The sequence below is a fragment of the Zootoca vivipara genome, chromosome 7, assembly GCF_965207765.1.
Source record: "Zootoca vivipara chromosome 7, rZooViv2.hap1.1, whole genome shotgun sequence".
Lineage (NCBI taxonomy): Eukaryota > Metazoa > Chordata > Lepidosauria > Squamata > Lacertidae > Zootoca > Zootoca vivipara.
Window position 1 is genome coordinate 56,516,045 of NC_142590.1, and position 18,747 is coordinate 56,534,791.

An 18,747-nucleotide genomic window follows, 5' to 3' on the forward strand; every position below is an offset into this window, starting at 1 on the left:
TTTTCTGCTGCTCCAGAGAAGCGGACACGGAGCAATGGATTCAAGCTACAAGAAAGAAGATTCCACCTAAACATTAGGAAGAACTTCCTGACGGTAAGAGCTGTTTGACAGTGGAATTTGCTGCCAAGGAGTGTGGTGGATCTCCTCCTTTGGAGGTCTTTAAGTGGAGGCTTGACAGCCATCTGTCAGGAATGCTTTGATGGTGTTTCCTGCTTGGCAGGGGGTTGGACTGGATGGCCCTTGTGGTCTCTTCCAACTCTATGATTCTATGATTTGATTTGCATTAAGGTCCCTGTTATCCTTCTACAGAGCAGTGAGCAATGTAGTGCCCAGAGTGCAGGTTTTTATTGGTGCTCCTCATTCACAGAGTCCTAGAATTGTAGAGATGGAAGGGACCCCGAGGGTCATCTAGTCCAACCCCCTGCAATGCAGGTATTTCAACTAGATCATACATGACAGATGGCCATACAACCTCTGCTTAAAAGCCTCTGAGGAAGGAGATTCACCGCCTTCTGAGGGAGTTCATTCCATTGCCAAATATCTCTCATCATTGGACAGTTCTTCCTGATGTTTCTTGTAACTTCAGCTTCTTTTTACCCACTTTATAAACTTAAAAGGCAACAATAAAGCACTTGGTGCTTTATTAAAACAATATACATAGACCCAGATGAAAACTTTGAGTAGGAGTTTTATAGATTCAGTGTTTCCAGCATAATGAATGATATGTGATAACATTTTCATTCCTCTGTGCAAGTTTGCTTTCCCCCCCTTCAAAATAACCAGTTTCCAGCCTAGTCAGTGGAACACCATGAACTTGCTTCATGTTACAGAAATAAACAATAGTGGGGGTGAGTGTGTGCAGAATGAATGGATACAGTGGCTTGAAATTGTCACACTTTCCAACATGTCAGGAATTACTTTCTGAATATAGAATGTCAAAACGAGACATGGAGACAATCATGTGGCTAATGTGGGAAGGAGCAGCTGAGCTGAAGGAAACATTAGCTGGTTTATAGACAATGTCTGTTCCTGGCTACTCCATACATTTTGTGGAGAATCCAGTTAACTAATAAACTCCAAGGCATTCTGAGAAAAGTCATTTCTCACATTGTGCACAAAAGGCCTCAAGATCCATTACAAGAAAGGGCTTATATAAAGAGGCATAGAGTTATAATCACTCATTATATAATATATTTATCTAACTTAAACAAGGCTGCTTCCAGTGCAGTGGTATACTCCAGAGCAGCAGTGGCTGGAGTGGGGATGGGACTAGAACTGAGCTGAAATTCCTCAGAAATATACCTCTGTATTCAGCAGCAGGAGTGGAAGGGCATCACCTTTGCTTCAGAAAGGACACAAGTACTTTGTCCTCGCTTTCTTCTCCAAGCTCACATTTCCTAAAAGGGTAAAGGTAAAGGGGCCCCTGACCATCAGGTCCAGTCGTGTCCGACTCTGGGGTTGTGGCGCTCATCTCGCTCTATAGGCCGAGGGAGCAGGTGTTTGTCCGCAGACAGCTTCCGGGTCATGTGGCCAGCATGACAAAGCTGCTTCTGGCGAACCAGAGCAGCGCACGGAAACGCTGTTTACCTTCCCACCGGAGCGGTTCCTATTTATCTACTTGCACTTCGATGTGCTTTCGAACTGCTAGGTGGGCAGGAGCTGGGACCGAACAACGGGAGCTCACCCCGTTGCAGGATTCAAACCGCCGACCTTCTGATCAGCAAGCCCTAGACTCTGTGGTTTATCCCACAGCGCCACCTGGGTCCCTATTCACATTTCCTACACCCATGTTTTGGTACTCCCACACTATAGCCTTCTTCTTTGCTTTACAGGAAACTAATAATTGGCTGTAAGGGCCGGACAAAATTGTGTGGAGGTCCTTAGCTCGTCGATTGAGACATCCATGTCCTAGAATACAGAGGGGGGGGGGGTGTCAAATCAACCTTGCCTTTCCTTCTAAAATGCACTGCAAACAAATCAGTGGTGTCTTAGACTCACATACTCCTGACTGCTGTCATTAAAAAGATCGCCAGAGGCCGAGCTATATATTGCAAGAGAGATCCGTGATTGGCTCCCCCCTTCCCGAACAATAATTGAACTCTTGTTTTGCAGGCGGCGGCAGCAGCAGCAGCAAGGAAAGGCAGTTCAATCCTTGCTTTTGGGCACTGTTTTCCAGATCAGAATCTCTCCCAAAGTTGCCCTTCACTGTGCAAAGCAGGGGGTGGGAGATCCAGGCATTTTTGCTGTGGGTGGGGAGTGGACAGTTCAGTTCGAGGTTGTCAAGAGAAGATAAGTCTCCATTTAAACAGGGAATAAGTGGAAGATTGTGAAATGTGTTTTTACAGCATAAACGCAAGTCTATGCAAGAGACCTGAGGCCCATATAACCAGAATTTTTGGTGTTACCTTTTTTTTTTTTTGCAGTGAGACCCTGAAATTGGAGTGTCTGCGGATTCTAGAGAAGAAGCAAGGTGTGATGGCAACACTCAGTTGCTTGCAAAGAGAAGAGATGAAGGTTCTGCTGCTGTAAGTGTTGCTTTTCAGTGGTAATTGATACAGCAGCCAACCTAGAACCCAACATGCATTACACCAGTGATACCCCTAGGACAGAACCTGCCCTATTTAGCAAAATTTGAATGAGCTGGCCCAGACTCAGCTGGTCAGGCTTAGTGCATTTTGAAATTAGTGAAGAAAAACACATTGTCATCTATAGAGAGGGGCCCTATAAGACCATTAAATTAAGAGTCTTAAATTACTTAACTGCCCTGCTTCGTTGCATAAGAGGAGTATTCTGTCCTGCAGAAAAATGCCAGGGTCTGAAGCCCAAGCTCAGAGAAGTGCTTGGATTATCATGGGGTTAATAATGCTTTGGGATTGCAACTGCCTTCTCCCATTAGATGGACAATATATCTCTTGTCACGGGTGCAATGGGCTTTCTGCTTCACATATGTGTTTTGTATGTGTGCTTTCCATTTCCAAGAGGAAGGTGCAGAAAGCCTTCTTCCCTCTCATTCTGCAAGATGTTTGTGTGCATACATATACATATATATGATCAAAGACATATCTCTTGGGGACAGAAGGTTGGAAGCTGCTTTGTATTCCCCGTTTTTAAAGGGGGAAATGCTTCAGTAAATGGACAAACTGTTAGGTGGGCCAGTTTGCAATATCTGGACAGAAAGCAAGCAGTGCTATGTTCTTTGAGGATTGCTGCATAATTTGGCTTTCCTGTGTTCACAAAGGGAGATAAATCAAAGTTCTTGGTGGGCAAATAAGAGCTTTCCATGAAGCACAAAGTAGCGTTAAAATATGTTGCCTGGCCAACCCAGGAGGGGTGAGACGCTCTAAACCAATCAAGTCTCATTATCTCTTTTCAGTTGCCCAGTTTGCCTTTAAAAAACAAACAAACCCAAAAACCATCTGCCTCTTGAACAATATGCAGGGCTGCAAAAATTCAAGTGCCTAGAAGCCCCTGACACCTAGGTTGGGTGAAAGGTCAGATGCTTGGTTTGTCTTCCTCCTGTGTGTGCTGCTGTTTTTAGAAGCAGATGGGAGCAAAGAATGGATGGATCAGCATGTTTTGTATCACATGTGTTCATTCATATCTCTGTTCCATCCTATTTTTTGTGTTAATTTTCAGTCTCCTGTGAATTAGAAGCCTCCATGAGCACAGGAGGCTCCCTGCTGCAGAGGTTTGCTCTTCGGGTCGGGCGGGGGGGCTGTATACCAGGGGAAGGGGTTGCATGAAAGCGGGTGGGCCTTGCCAGTACATACAACCCACTCTTCCTCATGTGAGTTTCACAGCATGAAGAAACAGCATACCTGAATAGGTTTGGCCTTTAGTCCGCTTCCTCAGCAAAATACTTTTCCTCACTACTTCAGTGCACAAACTATAGCCACTGGCTAGGGCAGAGATAATCAAGATGGTGCCCGTGGCCTAGCCAGGGGGCAGCTCCCCCTCCCCAATCAAGTAAATAAATAAAAATACCTAAACCAATTGCATCACAGATAACTTGGTTCTGCCTCCCCCTAACATGAAGCCTGCCGCCACAAAATAAATCCTGACTGCGCCCATGTTGGTGCCCTTCCAATACTTCCATCACTGGCCACATTGACTGGGTCTGCTGGGTGCTGGAATACCTTGGCTGCCCTTGGGCTAGAGCAGGCATCCCCAAACTGTGGCCCTCCAGATGTTTTGGCCTACAACTCCCATGATCCCTAGCTAACAGGACCAGTAGTCAGGGGTGATGGGAATTGTAGTCCAAAACATCTGGAGGGCCGAAGTTTGGGGATGCCTGGGTTAGAGGGACAGCTCAAGTCAAATGATGATTATTTCCATGTACGCTTCAGCTCTGTCACCTCACAGTTGAGCCCTGTCTGAATGGAAAGCAGCAGAAGGCAGCAACAGATGACCAAAATCGTTCCAAGTCAACTATCCTCTCAATATTAATGCTCCATTCTCCATCTCACCAGCTCTTATGTTTGCAGCCTTGGGAATAGATTTCTTCACAGAGCAGCCTAGAGCAGGGGTCAACAGACTTTTTCAGCAGGGGACCAGTCCATTGTCCCTCAGACCTTGTGGGGGGCGGGACTATATTTTGAAAAAAATTAAAAATGAATGAATTCCTATGCTCCACAAATAACCCAGAGATGCCTTTTAAATAAAAGCACACATTCTACTCATGCAAAAACACCAGGCAGGCCCCACAAATAATCCAGAGATGCATTTTAAATAAAAGGACACATTCTACTCATGTAAAAACACACTGATTCCCGGACCATCCGCGGGCCGGATTTAGAAGGCAGTTAGGCTGGATCCGGCCCCCGGGCCTTAGTTTGCCTACCCATGGCCTAGAGGCTTGTCCAGATACCTCAGGGAACTTGGAGCAGTACTTCCCCAGATCCAGAGGGCTTGTGCTGATTCCCTAGCAGCCAGCTGCACTCAGCTTGAGACCATTTGTTTGGGATCAAGTGTTGCTTGCTATCTAAATAGTTGCCTTCTCACGTCCCAACTGTGAAGCTGCCCTGGGGGAAAAGATATCTTGGGTTGTTGTTTTCTGGAATGCCTCCCATTTGCCCATTGGTGCCGTATACTACTGAACCGTGAATGTGGAAACTCACCATCTGGAGGAGCTAGGAGATCACATTTTTCCACAGCAGGAAGCTCTTAGTGCCTATTAAGTGGATCAAGATTCATTGCTGTTTACAGCCAGGTTGTGCTAACAGACAATTAAGGCCAAAGAAAGAGGATATAATTTGGGTGAAAGGGGACAATAAGCAGCCTCTTCTTCTTGAGGGGTTACCAGCAATAACAGAGGCAACTGCCCTTTTTGAACATTTGTCCCCTGTTTCATAGGAGCTTAGAGTAGTGGCCGTGTCTGGCTGAGATTTCTTATGTTCTGTATTACAGAGTACAGCAAAAATAGTGGAGCCACAGGGATGAAGTCAGAGAGCAGCACTGCAATTTTGAGCTTTGTGCAAGTGGGGGAAAGGAGACTGACTGCTTATTAAAATTTTAAAAAGCAACGATGTAGGAGGATGAACATGTTTGCAAGCCCATAATTACCCAATGCCATCATCTGCCAGGAAATGGCCCAATAAATGCACAACCTTCACTTCTCCAGTTGACACCTTGGCTTCTCTTCCATGGGTAGCAGCTCTCCTTTCCCACCTCATTCCCTGGGTCTTCTCATTTCCAAATACAGCTGCCTCTTTGTCCCACTTGTGTCCCTGTGTTGTTGATGTTTTCCCTTTCTCTCTCTGCTCTCCATTTCAGATTCCTAAGCTTTGTTTTTTCTTTCCCTGCAGCTTGTACGTAGCTCCAAATTCCTTTCCCCTTTGCTTCCTGGGAAAATGTGGTTTTACATCACCACCACACAGACACCAGCCAAGAAAACCACTGCATTTTAAGTGCTGCTGTATGTGGACTGTTACTGCATGAGAGTTTCCTGTGATGCAGTGGGTAGCGAACAACACTTCTCTTCCCCACTCCCACCATTCCATTTTGAAAACTTTTTGCAACAGTTCTTCTTTGTATTTATGAAAATTTCTTGGGTAAATTGATTTCCCCCCCCTGTTTTGGTTACTTTGCAGTTATAGAGATTGGTAAGCCCCTCTGAAGACTGATCAGAAACTGTTCCTCTTTTTTTTTGGGTCCCATTCACCATAATAGGTGCGAAACTATTGCTGGGGTTGGCGAGATTCCAGAGATTAAAGGCCTGGCGGAACTGAAAACAAGACTACAAGCTGTGAGTGATTCCCATGACCACCTGTTAATAGCAACTTAGACAGCTGAGAGTTCTGTGTGGCAACTTCTCTTGTCTGCAAAAGGTCTGATCTGAGCCAGAGCTACTTGGGAAAAGAGGTGGCTGTGTAATGATTGATAAACACAAATGGGTTAAAGGAATAGAGTGGGTGGTCTTCTTTTTGATTGATGGTTATACATATATACATGTTGTACATACATGCTTAGCATTGCTGTGAGAACTATGATAAAGTTGGATTGTATCTAATGACTTTATATAAGTATCTATAATAATATATACCTAATGCATGTGTGCGAGCAAGAAATGCTGGTTTTGTGTGAGAGAGAGAAAGAAAAAGAGAAATAAATAAATGTAAGTTTTTGGTGGATATCAATGCAAGATCATAGATGTTCTGTAGTGAATCCTTCTGGTCTTCCTTTTTGTCTTTTCTGGCTCAGGTTGAAGAAATTTCTAAATGTTTCCAAAGCATCTCTGATCACCAGTCGGTTGTACAATGCATTCTGTCTGATGTGGGAAAGAAAAGGAGTCAAATAAAAGAAGTCAGAAGGTTGGTAGAATAGTATTTTCAGAGTTAAAGGCTGCAAGGCACTTACGCAGGAGTAAGTCTAGGTGAGCACAGTGGGGCTCAATTCTGAGTAGACATACATAAGCTTGAATTGCAAGACTTAGTATAAGAGTAATGGTTGCTTAAATATCCGTATCCTAAAAATCTAGAGGGTTTTGGTGATATCAAACCATTCGTTATAAATATAGTACAGAGGTTGATTTCTTACAAGTGATTTCCTGAGCCTGGTCCAATAAGGGCTTATGTCTCTGATTCCATTCCAATGGTTGCAAGAGGAGGAATATAATTTTCCTAGGGAACGAGATATTGTGGCCTTTGTGATAACTCCACAATAGATGTCCTCTTAGGAAGGGTTCTCTTCTAACCAGGCTCTTGTAGATGGACCACCTGCTCTATGTGTTTTCAAGTAGCCAAAAGAATACTTGTTTGTTTGTTCATTTCAAATTTCTCGTCTGAGGCTCATGGGGCGGTTTATAATATTAAAACACAAAAATATGTAACATAACAGCAAATGAAAACAATAACACTCTCCCCGTGGAGTGGAAAGACTCCATTTTATTTATTTAAAATATTTAAATGTCACTTTTCTACCACAAATGCATTCAAAATAGTTAACAAAATAGGAACACTAGAACAACAAACCTGATGTTCATTACTTCAGTATCAATGTATAAAAAGAACTAAACCCACCAGTAAGCAGCAGATAAAAACAGTATCCCTTGTATAGTCTTTCTTACCTCATCTATGCCAGTCTAATCAGTTCAGGTGGTATTGCTTATAATAGGTTTTGGTTATTGGCATTCACAAGGAACTAGTGCTTTTTGTGGACTGTCACCTCTCTAAGCTTCCTTACCAAGCCATATTATTAATGCTGGCCAGCAAATGACTTTGTGACACTGACTATGATGAGCACACCATAAAAATAAGTGACAATGTAAACATAGCCTTGATTAAACTCCAGCCACTGGGGAAGCAAACAGCAGGTTTCCAAGTGCAATCTATTTTGCCTCTTCTGTCTGGAGAAGCTCAGCCAGGCTCTGTCTTCGTTGATACCTTAAACCTGTCTCAAGAGATCCTATGTTCAAGCTTCGGGTAATAATAGTCTTGAGACCAGAGCCAAAAACATCCCTCAGTCTGAATATGCATAATCCTCCAGCAGTAAATAGCACATTCTCAGTGAATGGAGCAGTGCCTGATACCCCGCCTCCCAAAAAAAGCAGCTACAATGCGAATGAGTTGTGGAATCATGTTGATGAAATGTGAAGGGCAGTACTGATAAGGTAAGGTATCGAGCATATATGCAACCCAGGGAAGGAATGATGCCCTAGGATGTTTCAGGCAGCAGTTTGAACCTGGCAGGAAAACCTTCACCAGCATGTAAGTTTAGAAATGAACACCTTCCTACACCTGTGAAGAGGTGGGCTTGACTAGTGGATAGCATGCAATCTCTGTACATAACCGAGACTACCAAAAATGAGTTCTTGAAGTTGTGATGCAGCCATATTGGCAGCTAGAGAAGTATTATGTGACTTCTCTGAAGCATCATTTGGAGAGAGATCATATGGATAGGGTGTGGTCAGGGAACAGGGCAATATATTAGAGGTAAAAAGTGAGAAGCCCTTGGTGGGAAACTATCTTGCGCTGGGGAGGAGGAGGAGGAGGAGGACGCCTGCCCATGAGTTCAGACCTTCTGCTGAAGCTCTTCTCCAAGTGCCTTTCTCAGCTGAAGTGTGATATGTGACAAAAAAAGAAGGCTTCTTTGGTGCTGGTGCCCCAGTAATGGAACACCCTTTGTATATTTTTGGTTGATGCTGCAATATTATTGCAAATATTTTAAGTGCATGCAGCCTGGTGAGTAACTGGGCTCGCATTTCGAAGTCCTTTGCTACGCTGCTGCTGGAGAGAGGTGAGGCTTGTAATCAGGGAAATCTCCATGCCAAGCATCACAGGAAGGAAAGGAGCATCACTTGTTTTAGTGTCCGTTCTTGGATGTGTTCATTCCTCTCAGCTGACTGTCTCAATACTTGTCAGCCATGCAGAGCTTGTACTGATCTCATGCTTGCCTATGCAACAATTGTGTGTAATACTGGCTTATATGTGGGTGATGCATTTCATGTTGGTGCATAAGACACAGTTCATTATAGCTTCGTTTCTCACTTCCAACTTTGTGCCAAATTGCTGAGCAAGCAGAAGCTCCCATCCATATGCCTTAGTAGGAAAATAACTTTTCTTCATTTAATTTACATTTCTCACATTACATTATCTTAGCAATTTGGCTGGTGAAAGTGGTTAGTTCACATTCTCAATTAGTGCTAAGGCTTCCATCAGATGCATCATTCCAGTGTTTGGCACAGCACTCAGGTATTTGTACAAGAAAACCGGCATCAACATTGGCCTTACTGAGACAGATTGAGTATACCAGGATGGACGTTGCTAAAACCAGCTGCAATGTTCTTGTCTGTCTGAGCTCTGTCTGTGTCTGTGCCTGAGCAAGTCTTTAAAACTGTCTGTGCTCCAGTTTCCCTTCTGCAAAATAGGATTAGCAACTCACCTCTTTTCCTTGTAAAAATGGTGTGAAGACTTATGGAAAAGAATGTAATGGACCAGATACTGCAGTAATGGGGAATAAAGAAATGGGGGGCGGGGGCGGATAGAGAGTTAATAGAGAATAGTGAGCTTAAAGTATAGGCTTTGAGCCTTTGTTTTCTACATGTTCAGAAGAGTCATGTGGTGCAGAGCTATTGCATTTGGATGATCCTCCAACCCAACATATTGAAAGTGAGAACATCAGGAATGAGACTAGGCAAGAACACATCTTTCTGACATGCAAATTATTCTGAACATGTAGCTCAGCTCTTGGCTATCCTAGCAGGCAGTAGATAAACATAGAATCATAGAGTTGGAAGAGACCACAAGGGCCATCCATTCCAACCCCCTGCGAAGCAGGAAACACCATCAAAGCATTCCTGACAGATGACTGTCAAGCCTCCGCTTAAAGACCTCCAAAGAAGGAGACTCCACTACACTCCTTGGCAGCAAATTCCACTGTCGAACAGCTCTTACTGTCAGGACGTTTTATATTTTATATCTAAATTGACTTTGTAATGATGCAGTTCATTTTACTATTAGGAGTGGCACCAGAAAGGCCAACAAATCTTTCTCAGTATCCACAGCTGATTCTCCTGTTTGTGTCTTCTAGGGACAGACAAGTGTTGGTTCACTGACATCATTGAGGGCTTGCAAGAAAAATTATATGATTGTGCATCAGTTTCTAGATTTCTGGTGAAGGCTGTTCATACCAACATTGCTTCTTGAGATGCAAGACTGTGCTTGGAACAGAGCTAACAACGAGAGTTAGTGCAGTAGCTGTCTTGCCTCCCACTCATTCCTTTCTGGACCAGGTCCACTGGGAGTTTTGTTACAGCAGACACAGCCCTTGGCCCATGATGTCATTGAACTGATTAGTTCATTTCTTTCTATCTTACAACTGGCTTCCCAAACTGGTTCTTCAGCATCCAGCAGATGGAGGCTTGCCTTGACAAGATGCAGCTTATCTACAACCAGTTCAAGAAGACCCGGAAATGCAGGGGTGAGTTGTTGATGATGATGGTAGTCTCTCTTATATAATCATCAGCTTGCACAGATTTCATAAATCAGAGGTCTGTTAGCCACTACCAGGGCAGGTACATCTTTAAAGGGTCTGATTAGGCAGATTCCTTGAAATACTCAAATAGCCCCAAGCAGGCATCTTGGCAGCAGTATCTTGAAACAAACAAAAATGCCACATGAGCACTGCTGTACTTGGTGATTTGAGCCATCCATTCAGCAGCACCTGTACCGATAAGATAACAGTTCTGAAAGCTGTGGCTAATCTCAAGGCTGCTCACCCCAGTCTGAAAAGCAAGGGACTTGTGGCTGCTTTGCGTGCAGGTGCTCATATCTGCTAAGTGCCTGTGTAGACTGTGTCAGAACAAAAGTTTATTAAGTCTCAAGTGCCAACAAAGTTTCTTCTTTCACAACAAAAGGGAAAGTTGTAAGCCTTGTTTTATTTTCTGTGTGTTTCATCCCTGGGGTCCTCACAAATTGAGAAAAATGAAGGAACGGCTTCTAGATTGCAGGCAGAAGCCAGTGGTAGTGATGTGCTGGAAGCACCTAGAACAGGTGTGGAGGGCCTTTTGTTCTGCTGCATCAAAGTAACATGTATACGTTTCCGAGCACAATTCAAAGTGTTGGTGCTGACCTTTAAAGCCCTAAATGACCTCGGTCCAGTATACCTGAAGGAGCGTCTCCACCTCCATCATTCTGCCCGGACACTGAGGTCCAGCAATGAGGGCCTTCTGGCGGTTCCCTCATTGCGAGAAGCCAAGTTGCAGGGAACTAGGCAGAGGGCCTTCTCGGTGGTGGCGCCTGCCCTGTGGAACGCCCTCCCAACAGATGTCAAAGAGGAAAACAACTACCAGACTTTTAGAAGAGATCTGAAGGCAGCCCTGTTCAGGGAGGCTTTTAATGTTTAATAGATTACTGTGTTTTATTTTTCTGTTGGAAGCCACCCAGAGTAGCTGGGGAAACCCAGCCAGATGGGCGGGGTATAAATATATTATTATTATTATTATTATTATTATTATTATTATTATTATTATTATTATTATTATTATTATTTAGCTGGAAGCACCTAGAACAGTTTCTCCCCCACCCACCGCTCATTGGTTTTCACTGGAAATGTGACACCTCCCTGTTTCCTATTGGTCTATCTCGTAATATACTTTATGTGAATGAAGTACTGGTATTAATCTGTGAAACTGCAAAGTCCTGAAGTCATTCCCTGGAAAATCTACTGATAAGTTGCTTTTTCTTTCTAGGCCTGGGCTACAATGAGCAGCAGATCCACAAGCTGGATAAGTAAGTGTAAGAGTTTGTGTATAACAGACCAGCTGAGTATCGGATACTTCTGGTTTGTATTCTGTTGGTCTGTGGTTGGCCATTAAACTTTCCTGAGCTGCTCATGCTCAGATTGTCTGATTCAGGAGTGAGTCACACTATATCAATCAATAAAGTTTCATTGAGGCACTTGAATAACAACCACCTCATAATAGCCTTGTGACTGTTGAGAACCAGCACCCTTCTTTGTAGTAGTAGGAATATCACATGCAAGGGGAAAACTAGCTTCTCCTCTTCCATCAGCTGAGACAGGGAACTGGCTTTCCCTGCTCACAGGAACACAGCAATATGCCTTATACCAAGTTAAAGTATTCATCCATCTAGCCCAGTGTTGCTCTAAAGTCTCAGACTGAGGTTTTTCACATCACTTATTACCTGATCCTTTTAACTGGAAATGAACTGAATTTGCGAGGTTCTTTGTGGCTAATAATCTTGTTGCATTAGTGTGGGTGTTTGCTTGTGGTTTTTAAATGCTTAAATTATGAGAAAAAATGATGAAATAATGTACATTTTATTTTGTTTCATTTTCAGGGTGAATTTAGGACATTTAGCAAAAAAGGTTCTTTCAGTTTTCCAGGACAACTGTTTGCAACAATACAAAGCTGCTCTTTTGGCACATGGAATTATAATGAGGTAACAGTGTTCCTAGCACATACTCTCACTGGCTGCTACTAAAGCAACAATGCTCATTTATATTATTACACCTAGATCCTATCTTTCCTAGAAGGTGCTCAGGGTGGCATACGTGGTTTTCTCCCCCCTCATTTTATCTTTGCAACAACCCTAGGGAGATAGGTTAGGCTGTAAAAAGCTGGCTGGCCCAAGGTGAGCTTCATGACTAAGGTGGGATTTGATTCCTTGTCTCCCAGGTCCTAGTCCAACACTCTTACCGCCACACCACAATTTTCCCCATTCCAGGCTCTTTCATTCCATATGGAAGCCTAATTTGCTATGTTACCATCATTGAATTGTACACACATAAGGTCAATTCATGGATGATAAACACAGACCTCCTCGAAGAGACAAAATGCGCTTCATTTGGAAGGTGAAAAGAGAAGGGAAGTTCAAGAGAGGAGCTGAAAGCTGCATTCTACATCACCTCTGTGGATATAAGTCCTGCCCCTTATTGACCGTTATGTCCTGTGCTGCTTCAAAACACATTTCTGCCAGGGAGGAGATTTTCCAACTGGGCTTGCTGCCAAGCCTCATAAGGAGGTCAACAACAGAAAGTTGGGCAAAGGCTTCAATTCATAGCCCCCTCTCCAGCATCTCTCTCGAGTATTCCCCCAACAACAAATTTATTTATTTATTATATTTCAAGTATTTATATACCACTTTTTAGAAAGGATCACAAGTGTTTTACATAAACACACACACCAGAAATAAAAATAGTACATAAAGCAATGAAATTTAATAATATGCTCTAGAAAGCAAGCATCAGAATTCAAAAGTAGGATTGTACTCATTCAAGACACATCCCCTCACTCAATACCCACACAAATTTCACATCTGCTACCGTAACACATCTGTATCTCAGTCAACCTCATCTATTTGTGAGGTTCTCTGTTTGAATAGTGTTTATGGGATCTGCAAAATGCATCTTGTCCTAATTTGCTATACCATGCCAGCAAACATTTCCAGACAAAATGAAGACCTTTGAATCAAACAAAACGGAGGTGAAATCATGCTCATTGGCAATAATACGGTTGCATCCAGTGAAGTTGTCTTGTTGCCACAATGACTTCCACGTTTGCAACAGGATTTCCTCTCCCTCTCCTTTCCCTGTGCAATAAAGGGTTGGGGTAAATCCCCAAAACAGATTGGAGGTTATGGAGGTGTGCTGGGAAAAGAGAAAAAACCCTCACCGCACAGGAGAAAGTCCTTATGCTAGTGGGATGACTTTGTTGGGTGCAGCCCATTGCCTTTCTCTGCAAGGGACATTGCTTCTTTTCAAGCTCTGTATCTAGCTTTGTGATTGGTTGTCAGAATGAGTTGTGTTCATTTTTCTCATTAGCGTCCAGTGCCTTTCTGAAATCTTGGAATTAACTAGGCATAAGAGTTTATTTTTCCCTTCATGATATAGTGCACAGCAGGATAGTTGACATTATAAACAAAGACATGCTGTCGAGCCGACGTTAGTACCCATTTCACTGGACTACACATTGCAAATTTTCCCAAGCCTTTGAGTTGGAATATTGATGAACTTCTTTGTTTTCAGTATCAAGCAAGTTTCTCATATTGGAATGAAGCCATTATTAAGACAAAGAGCAGCACTTAGAAAGAATGATTTTATGTTAAAGGGTGTTTGGGGAATAATGCAAAGAGCAAATTGCCCAGTGGTGATGGAGAGTCATGCATTGACTTATTACTTTGGAGAAAAGTGCAGTCACTTAAGGAAGTAACTGCAACCCCAACTGGGGGGTTTTAATTGCAAAATGCTTTTGAAGCACAGCAGCTTTTTCAATCAGGTTTCAAAGGGCCTGAAGGTTTCTGATGATACTAATCATAATTAGGGTTGCTTGAGGACTTCACTGGGACTGACTTCTGAAGTGTACTCATCTGATCCACATCTACTAGAATAGGTTGTGGGTTGGACTTGTAGTCCTTCAGTATCTGGACTCCCATCAAATTTTACAAGGTGGTCTAAGGGCGGGCTATTTGTTTTTAACAGGTAGTAGCTGCTTGCATATGGGACGCGGGTGGCGCTGTGGGTTAAACCACAGAGCCTAGGGCTTGCCGATCAGAAGGTCAGCGGTTCGAATCCCCGCGACGGGGTGAGCTCCCGTTGCTTGGTCCCAGCTCCTGCCAACCTAGCAGATCAAAAGCATGTCAAAGTGCAAGTAGATAAATGGGTATCGCTCTGGCGGTAAGGTAAACGGCGTTTCCGTCTGCTGCTCTGGTTCGCCAGAAGCAGCTTTGTCATGCTGGCCACATGACCTGGAAGCTGTAACGCCGGCTCCCTCGGCCAATAATGCGAGATGAGCGCGCAACCCCAGAGTCGGTCACGACTGGACCTAATGGTCAGGGGTCCCTTTACCTTTACCTCTCTAGCTGCTTGCAGTGGCTCCAGGGTATATTGCTGCTTCTGCACAGTGAAAATGAGACCAAAATGCCCCTGGAACTGTGGAAGTAACTTACTTCCAGAGCTCCAGGGAGATTTTTTTTTGGACACGTTTTCATGGTACAAGGCAGCAGTGCACTTTTCAGCTGCTCCAGAGAGCTAAAACATTTTTTTATGAAAGAAAATGAAATGCAAAGCCTTGAAACACATTGTACGTACTTTTTTAAAAAAGGGAATTAAATGTGTGTGGATTTTTGTTGTGAAAAAGAATCTATCTTTAGTCATGATTAGTCTTCCCTTGCTGTGACAAAAGCTGTCACACAGGTTGTCAAAACTGAGGAGTTCAGAATCAAATTAAGCAGCAATGACATTGGAAGGAGATTCAAGAATCAGTTCCACCTCTGAATCATGCTGAAGCAAAATATAATTGCATCATCATGATGAGTAAATAAAACTATTGTACTAGATACTGTAGCTTTGTTGCATCCTAGTAGATACCATGAGTGAAAGATTTGCATCAGTAGATTTAAGGTGTTTTTTTTTTTTTAAAGATGCCTGATAAGTATCAATATGATCTGCTTTAAGGCTTCCATTCTACATCCAATTATTTCAGATTAAGCCCCATTGAGTTAAATGATTTACACATATAGGTTGATTTCAAAGGGAATGAGTGAAGCATGTACATACCTTTCCTGTTGAAATCATTGGAACCTAGCTCATGCTCTGCTTTTAACATTAAATCTATCCACTTCATTGAGTTAATAACCAAATTACAGTTTACAGTTTTCACAGTGATAACACATCTCCCTGATCTCTTTATAGGTTTTGGTTTCTAGTATTTTAACAGTGTATACCCATGGTATAGCTTTGGCAGATATATGATCTTGCAGAAAAGTATAAATATTGTTAACTAATATGTGCACATCATGTTGCATCATTTCATTTACTGTTCCTTGATATCCAGCAGTGCTGTGATCTTCAGGGGTTGTTGTTTTTGTGTATATGTGTTGATTTGTTACTTTGTTTCTAATTGCCTTTTTTGCTCTTGGTCCAACAAGTTCCCTATTAGCTCCTTTCTCAATCCCCCCAAGGCACAGAGCAGAATGAAATAGAATTCTGTGTATTTTACTATTTTTATTATGTTTTAATTTTTAATGCATTCTGCTTTGAGGGGCTTCCGCCCAAAAGCGGTTTGTAACTTTCTAAAATAAAATTCACTTGTCTATTTATCTTACCTTTGTTACTGTGAAAAATGGCCAATCGGATGTGGCTGCTTTGATGTGGAAGGACATGTGGATCCAGAATTGGCCTCCACAGTCACTTACAGACTCACTGTTAAGACCCTGTTCATGAAAGACTTGGCTACAAGTGATCGCCAAAGAAGAAGCTTTGATGAAATGCCTGGCAGGGTGGTGGTGGTCCTAAGTAGATTCCCAGAGACTCCAAAAACTATATCACTTTTTTGGAACATCATTAGTGCTGTATGACGTTGCTATTCAAATCCATGGGGAACTTGTGGACCTGTGGCTGAGCACTTCTTTCCGTTTTAGAGCAACCTAAGCTCAAAATGCCTCCTTAGAAGAACTGTTTGACTACACTTGTTGTCTTATCCCTTCAGGAAGGTGTTTGACCTGAAGAAGAGTCTGAAGAAGCTGAACAGATCTTTAACCTCCTGTGGTGCAGAGACCTCAGGGTGCCAGGATTGCCTTGATAAAGTACAGTGGCGATTTTTCTTCTTCTGCCATTCAAACCATTTCAAAAACCAACAGCAACCTGAAATTAAATTTAACTATGTCCAGTTTATTATAGCTCTAATCCATGGGTGTGTGTTTGCACAATCTGCTCTGGGGTTTCCCAGAGCCTCTGGTTCAGATTTGGGAGCAATGCAGGGGGAGGAAGGGAGGGAAAGTTCTGTTGCACGAGCGGAAGTAATTCTGTGGTGGCTTGGTTAGATTCAACCTCTTATTTGTACCTCAGTTGATTTAAGTGTCCCAGCTATCCAAATCCACAATGTGACCCCCGTGTGTCACTCTGTCAGGGCCGGATTTAGGTTTGATGAGGCCCTAAGCTACTGAAGGTAATGGGGCCCTTTATATGTCCAGCTGTCCTTTGTCAACAACAAATTGTCACTGTTTTTTGTGTTGAATATATATGTCCATGCAGTCCATGCAGAATGTAGGCACCCTATATATAGAAATGAGCAAACTAGTGATATTCAGAGGGAGCAGGGGAGCAGGCGGGGCCCGCTACTTACACCATAGGAGCCTACACGACATAAAACACTGTCACTGTATGTAAGTTTTATTTTGTTTTTTATCTTATTTTTTGGAAATGTACATCCAGGGGGTTTTTTCTTTAAAATTTTTTGGGACCCCCAAGAGAGTGGGGCCCTAAGCTATAACTTGTTTAGCTTATACGTAAATCTGGCCCTGCACTCTGTCATAAAAGTTGGCTTTATTTTCACATTAGATTAGCTCCATTCTCTGAGGGGTGGAGTTGAAGGGTAACTAAGCAGAACGGCAGAAAAGTAATACAAAATTGTCCAGGGATGGGCAGCACTTGGGATATAAGGACTGCTCTTGCTTGTTTGAATGCTTAGTCTGCTCCTCCACAGACCACTCCCCAAGACTCTGCCATTTCTTTTTGTCTTTTTCTTGATACCACCTTGTGCTGGAGGAATTTTTCAGCATCTTTTGGACTTCACCAGGGTTATTTCAGGCTGGCAGGAGTCCAGGACCAAAAGATTAATTCAGACTGGCAACTAACCAGCTGTTTATGTTGTGAAGGTCTCACAACTGGCAAGAGTTCCACCCAGTGATGTAATGAAATAACGGTTCAGTGGAGAGTCGCCCCATCAAAAGCAATGGAACCATAATTGCAGTTACTGTATGCATAACATAGTTGCCTAAATCACTTGTTGCAAACAGGATCCACCTTTAACGGGTATATGCAAGGAACATTGTACGTACTCACTCCATTGTTTTTGTTCTCTGTTTTGCATTTTGCTTCCCCTGAATATTTTCCATTGGAAGTAGGACCTTTCATATATAATACTTGATTCTCGCATTTTGAAAGGCAATTCGCTTTTCATAATTTAATGTACAAAGTGTAGAAGAGTGCTTGGTACACCTGTAGTGATCTGTGGTGTTTTTCGTTTTCTTGACAGGCTTTGGATGAGTTGCCTCAGAGAATCCTCCAAGGCAACAAAACACAATCTGCACCTACACAAGTTTACATGAACGAGAAGCACCAAGACATGGTGTTTGGGTATGTGCACACAGATGTCACTGTCAAGGCATATGGAGTCTGGATGTTTTCTGGGTGTGCTTCTTTTGTGCACCATTGTAATAATTTATGATGAAAAACAACTAGTGTATGGCACATATTTTAAATATATCCCTTACCCCTCAGGCCAGTGTGTGTCATGTGAGTTGATATATTATCACATTCAAAACGTGCTAAGCCACCTTCCACCAGTAATTCCAGTGTGGTTTACAACAATAGAATATAACTCCAGTAAGAACAACATAGTGAAATACATCACAATCTACAGACCAGCCAGATATCACCCAGGCATGGTATTAACAATCTGCAAATGCCTGGGTGAAGAAAATGCATTGTCCAATGTTCTGGTGAGCATCTGCTTGGTCATGCATAATTAATAATTTTTAAAATGCATAATTAAATAAAAAAAGTTGAACTGTACTTTTTTGTGTGTGTGTCTTGAACAGGATGCAAGAGCTTCAGGACCAGATGAAAATAGTAGCTCACAATCTCCAGCTCAACAATAGCATCATCCAGCGGTAAGAGGTTCTGAAATCTCTTTAGCAGCATATAAAGCTATGCCTAAGAGAAAGTACTAAGTGTGATAAGAAAGCATTGCTCTCCGAAGACTGAAAAATGTATGCATTCAAAAGGCGA

General features: G+C 42.7%; 1 protein-coding gene across 2 annotated transcripts in view; it reads left to right on the forward strand.

Annotated features, from left to right (window-relative positions):
- Window positions 1-18,747, forward strand: part of IKBKE (inhibitor of nuclear factor kappa B kinase subunit epsilon) — a 50,395-nt gene that overhangs the window by 24,810 nt on the left and 6,838 nt on the right. For both annotated transcript variants that reach the window (XM_035123119.3, XM_088674341.1), the window contains 9 exons: window positions 2,424-2,525; window positions 6,169-6,244; window positions 6,700-6,809; window positions 10,340-10,416; window positions 11,687-11,726; window positions 12,297-12,398; window positions 16,445-16,541; window positions 17,993-18,093; window positions 18,558-18,629. In XM_035123119.3, the coding sequence (XP_034979010.2) occupies window positions 2,424-2,525; window positions 6,169-6,244; window positions 6,700-6,809; window positions 10,340-10,416; window positions 11,687-11,726; window positions 12,297-12,398; window positions 16,445-16,541; window positions 17,993-18,093; window positions 18,558-18,629 (777 nt within the window). The remainder of the gene's footprint in view (window positions 1-2,423; window positions 2,526-6,168; window positions 6,245-6,699; window positions 6,810-10,339; window positions 10,417-11,686; window positions 11,727-12,296; window positions 12,399-16,444; window positions 16,542-17,992; window positions 18,094-18,557; window positions 18,630-18,747) is intronic.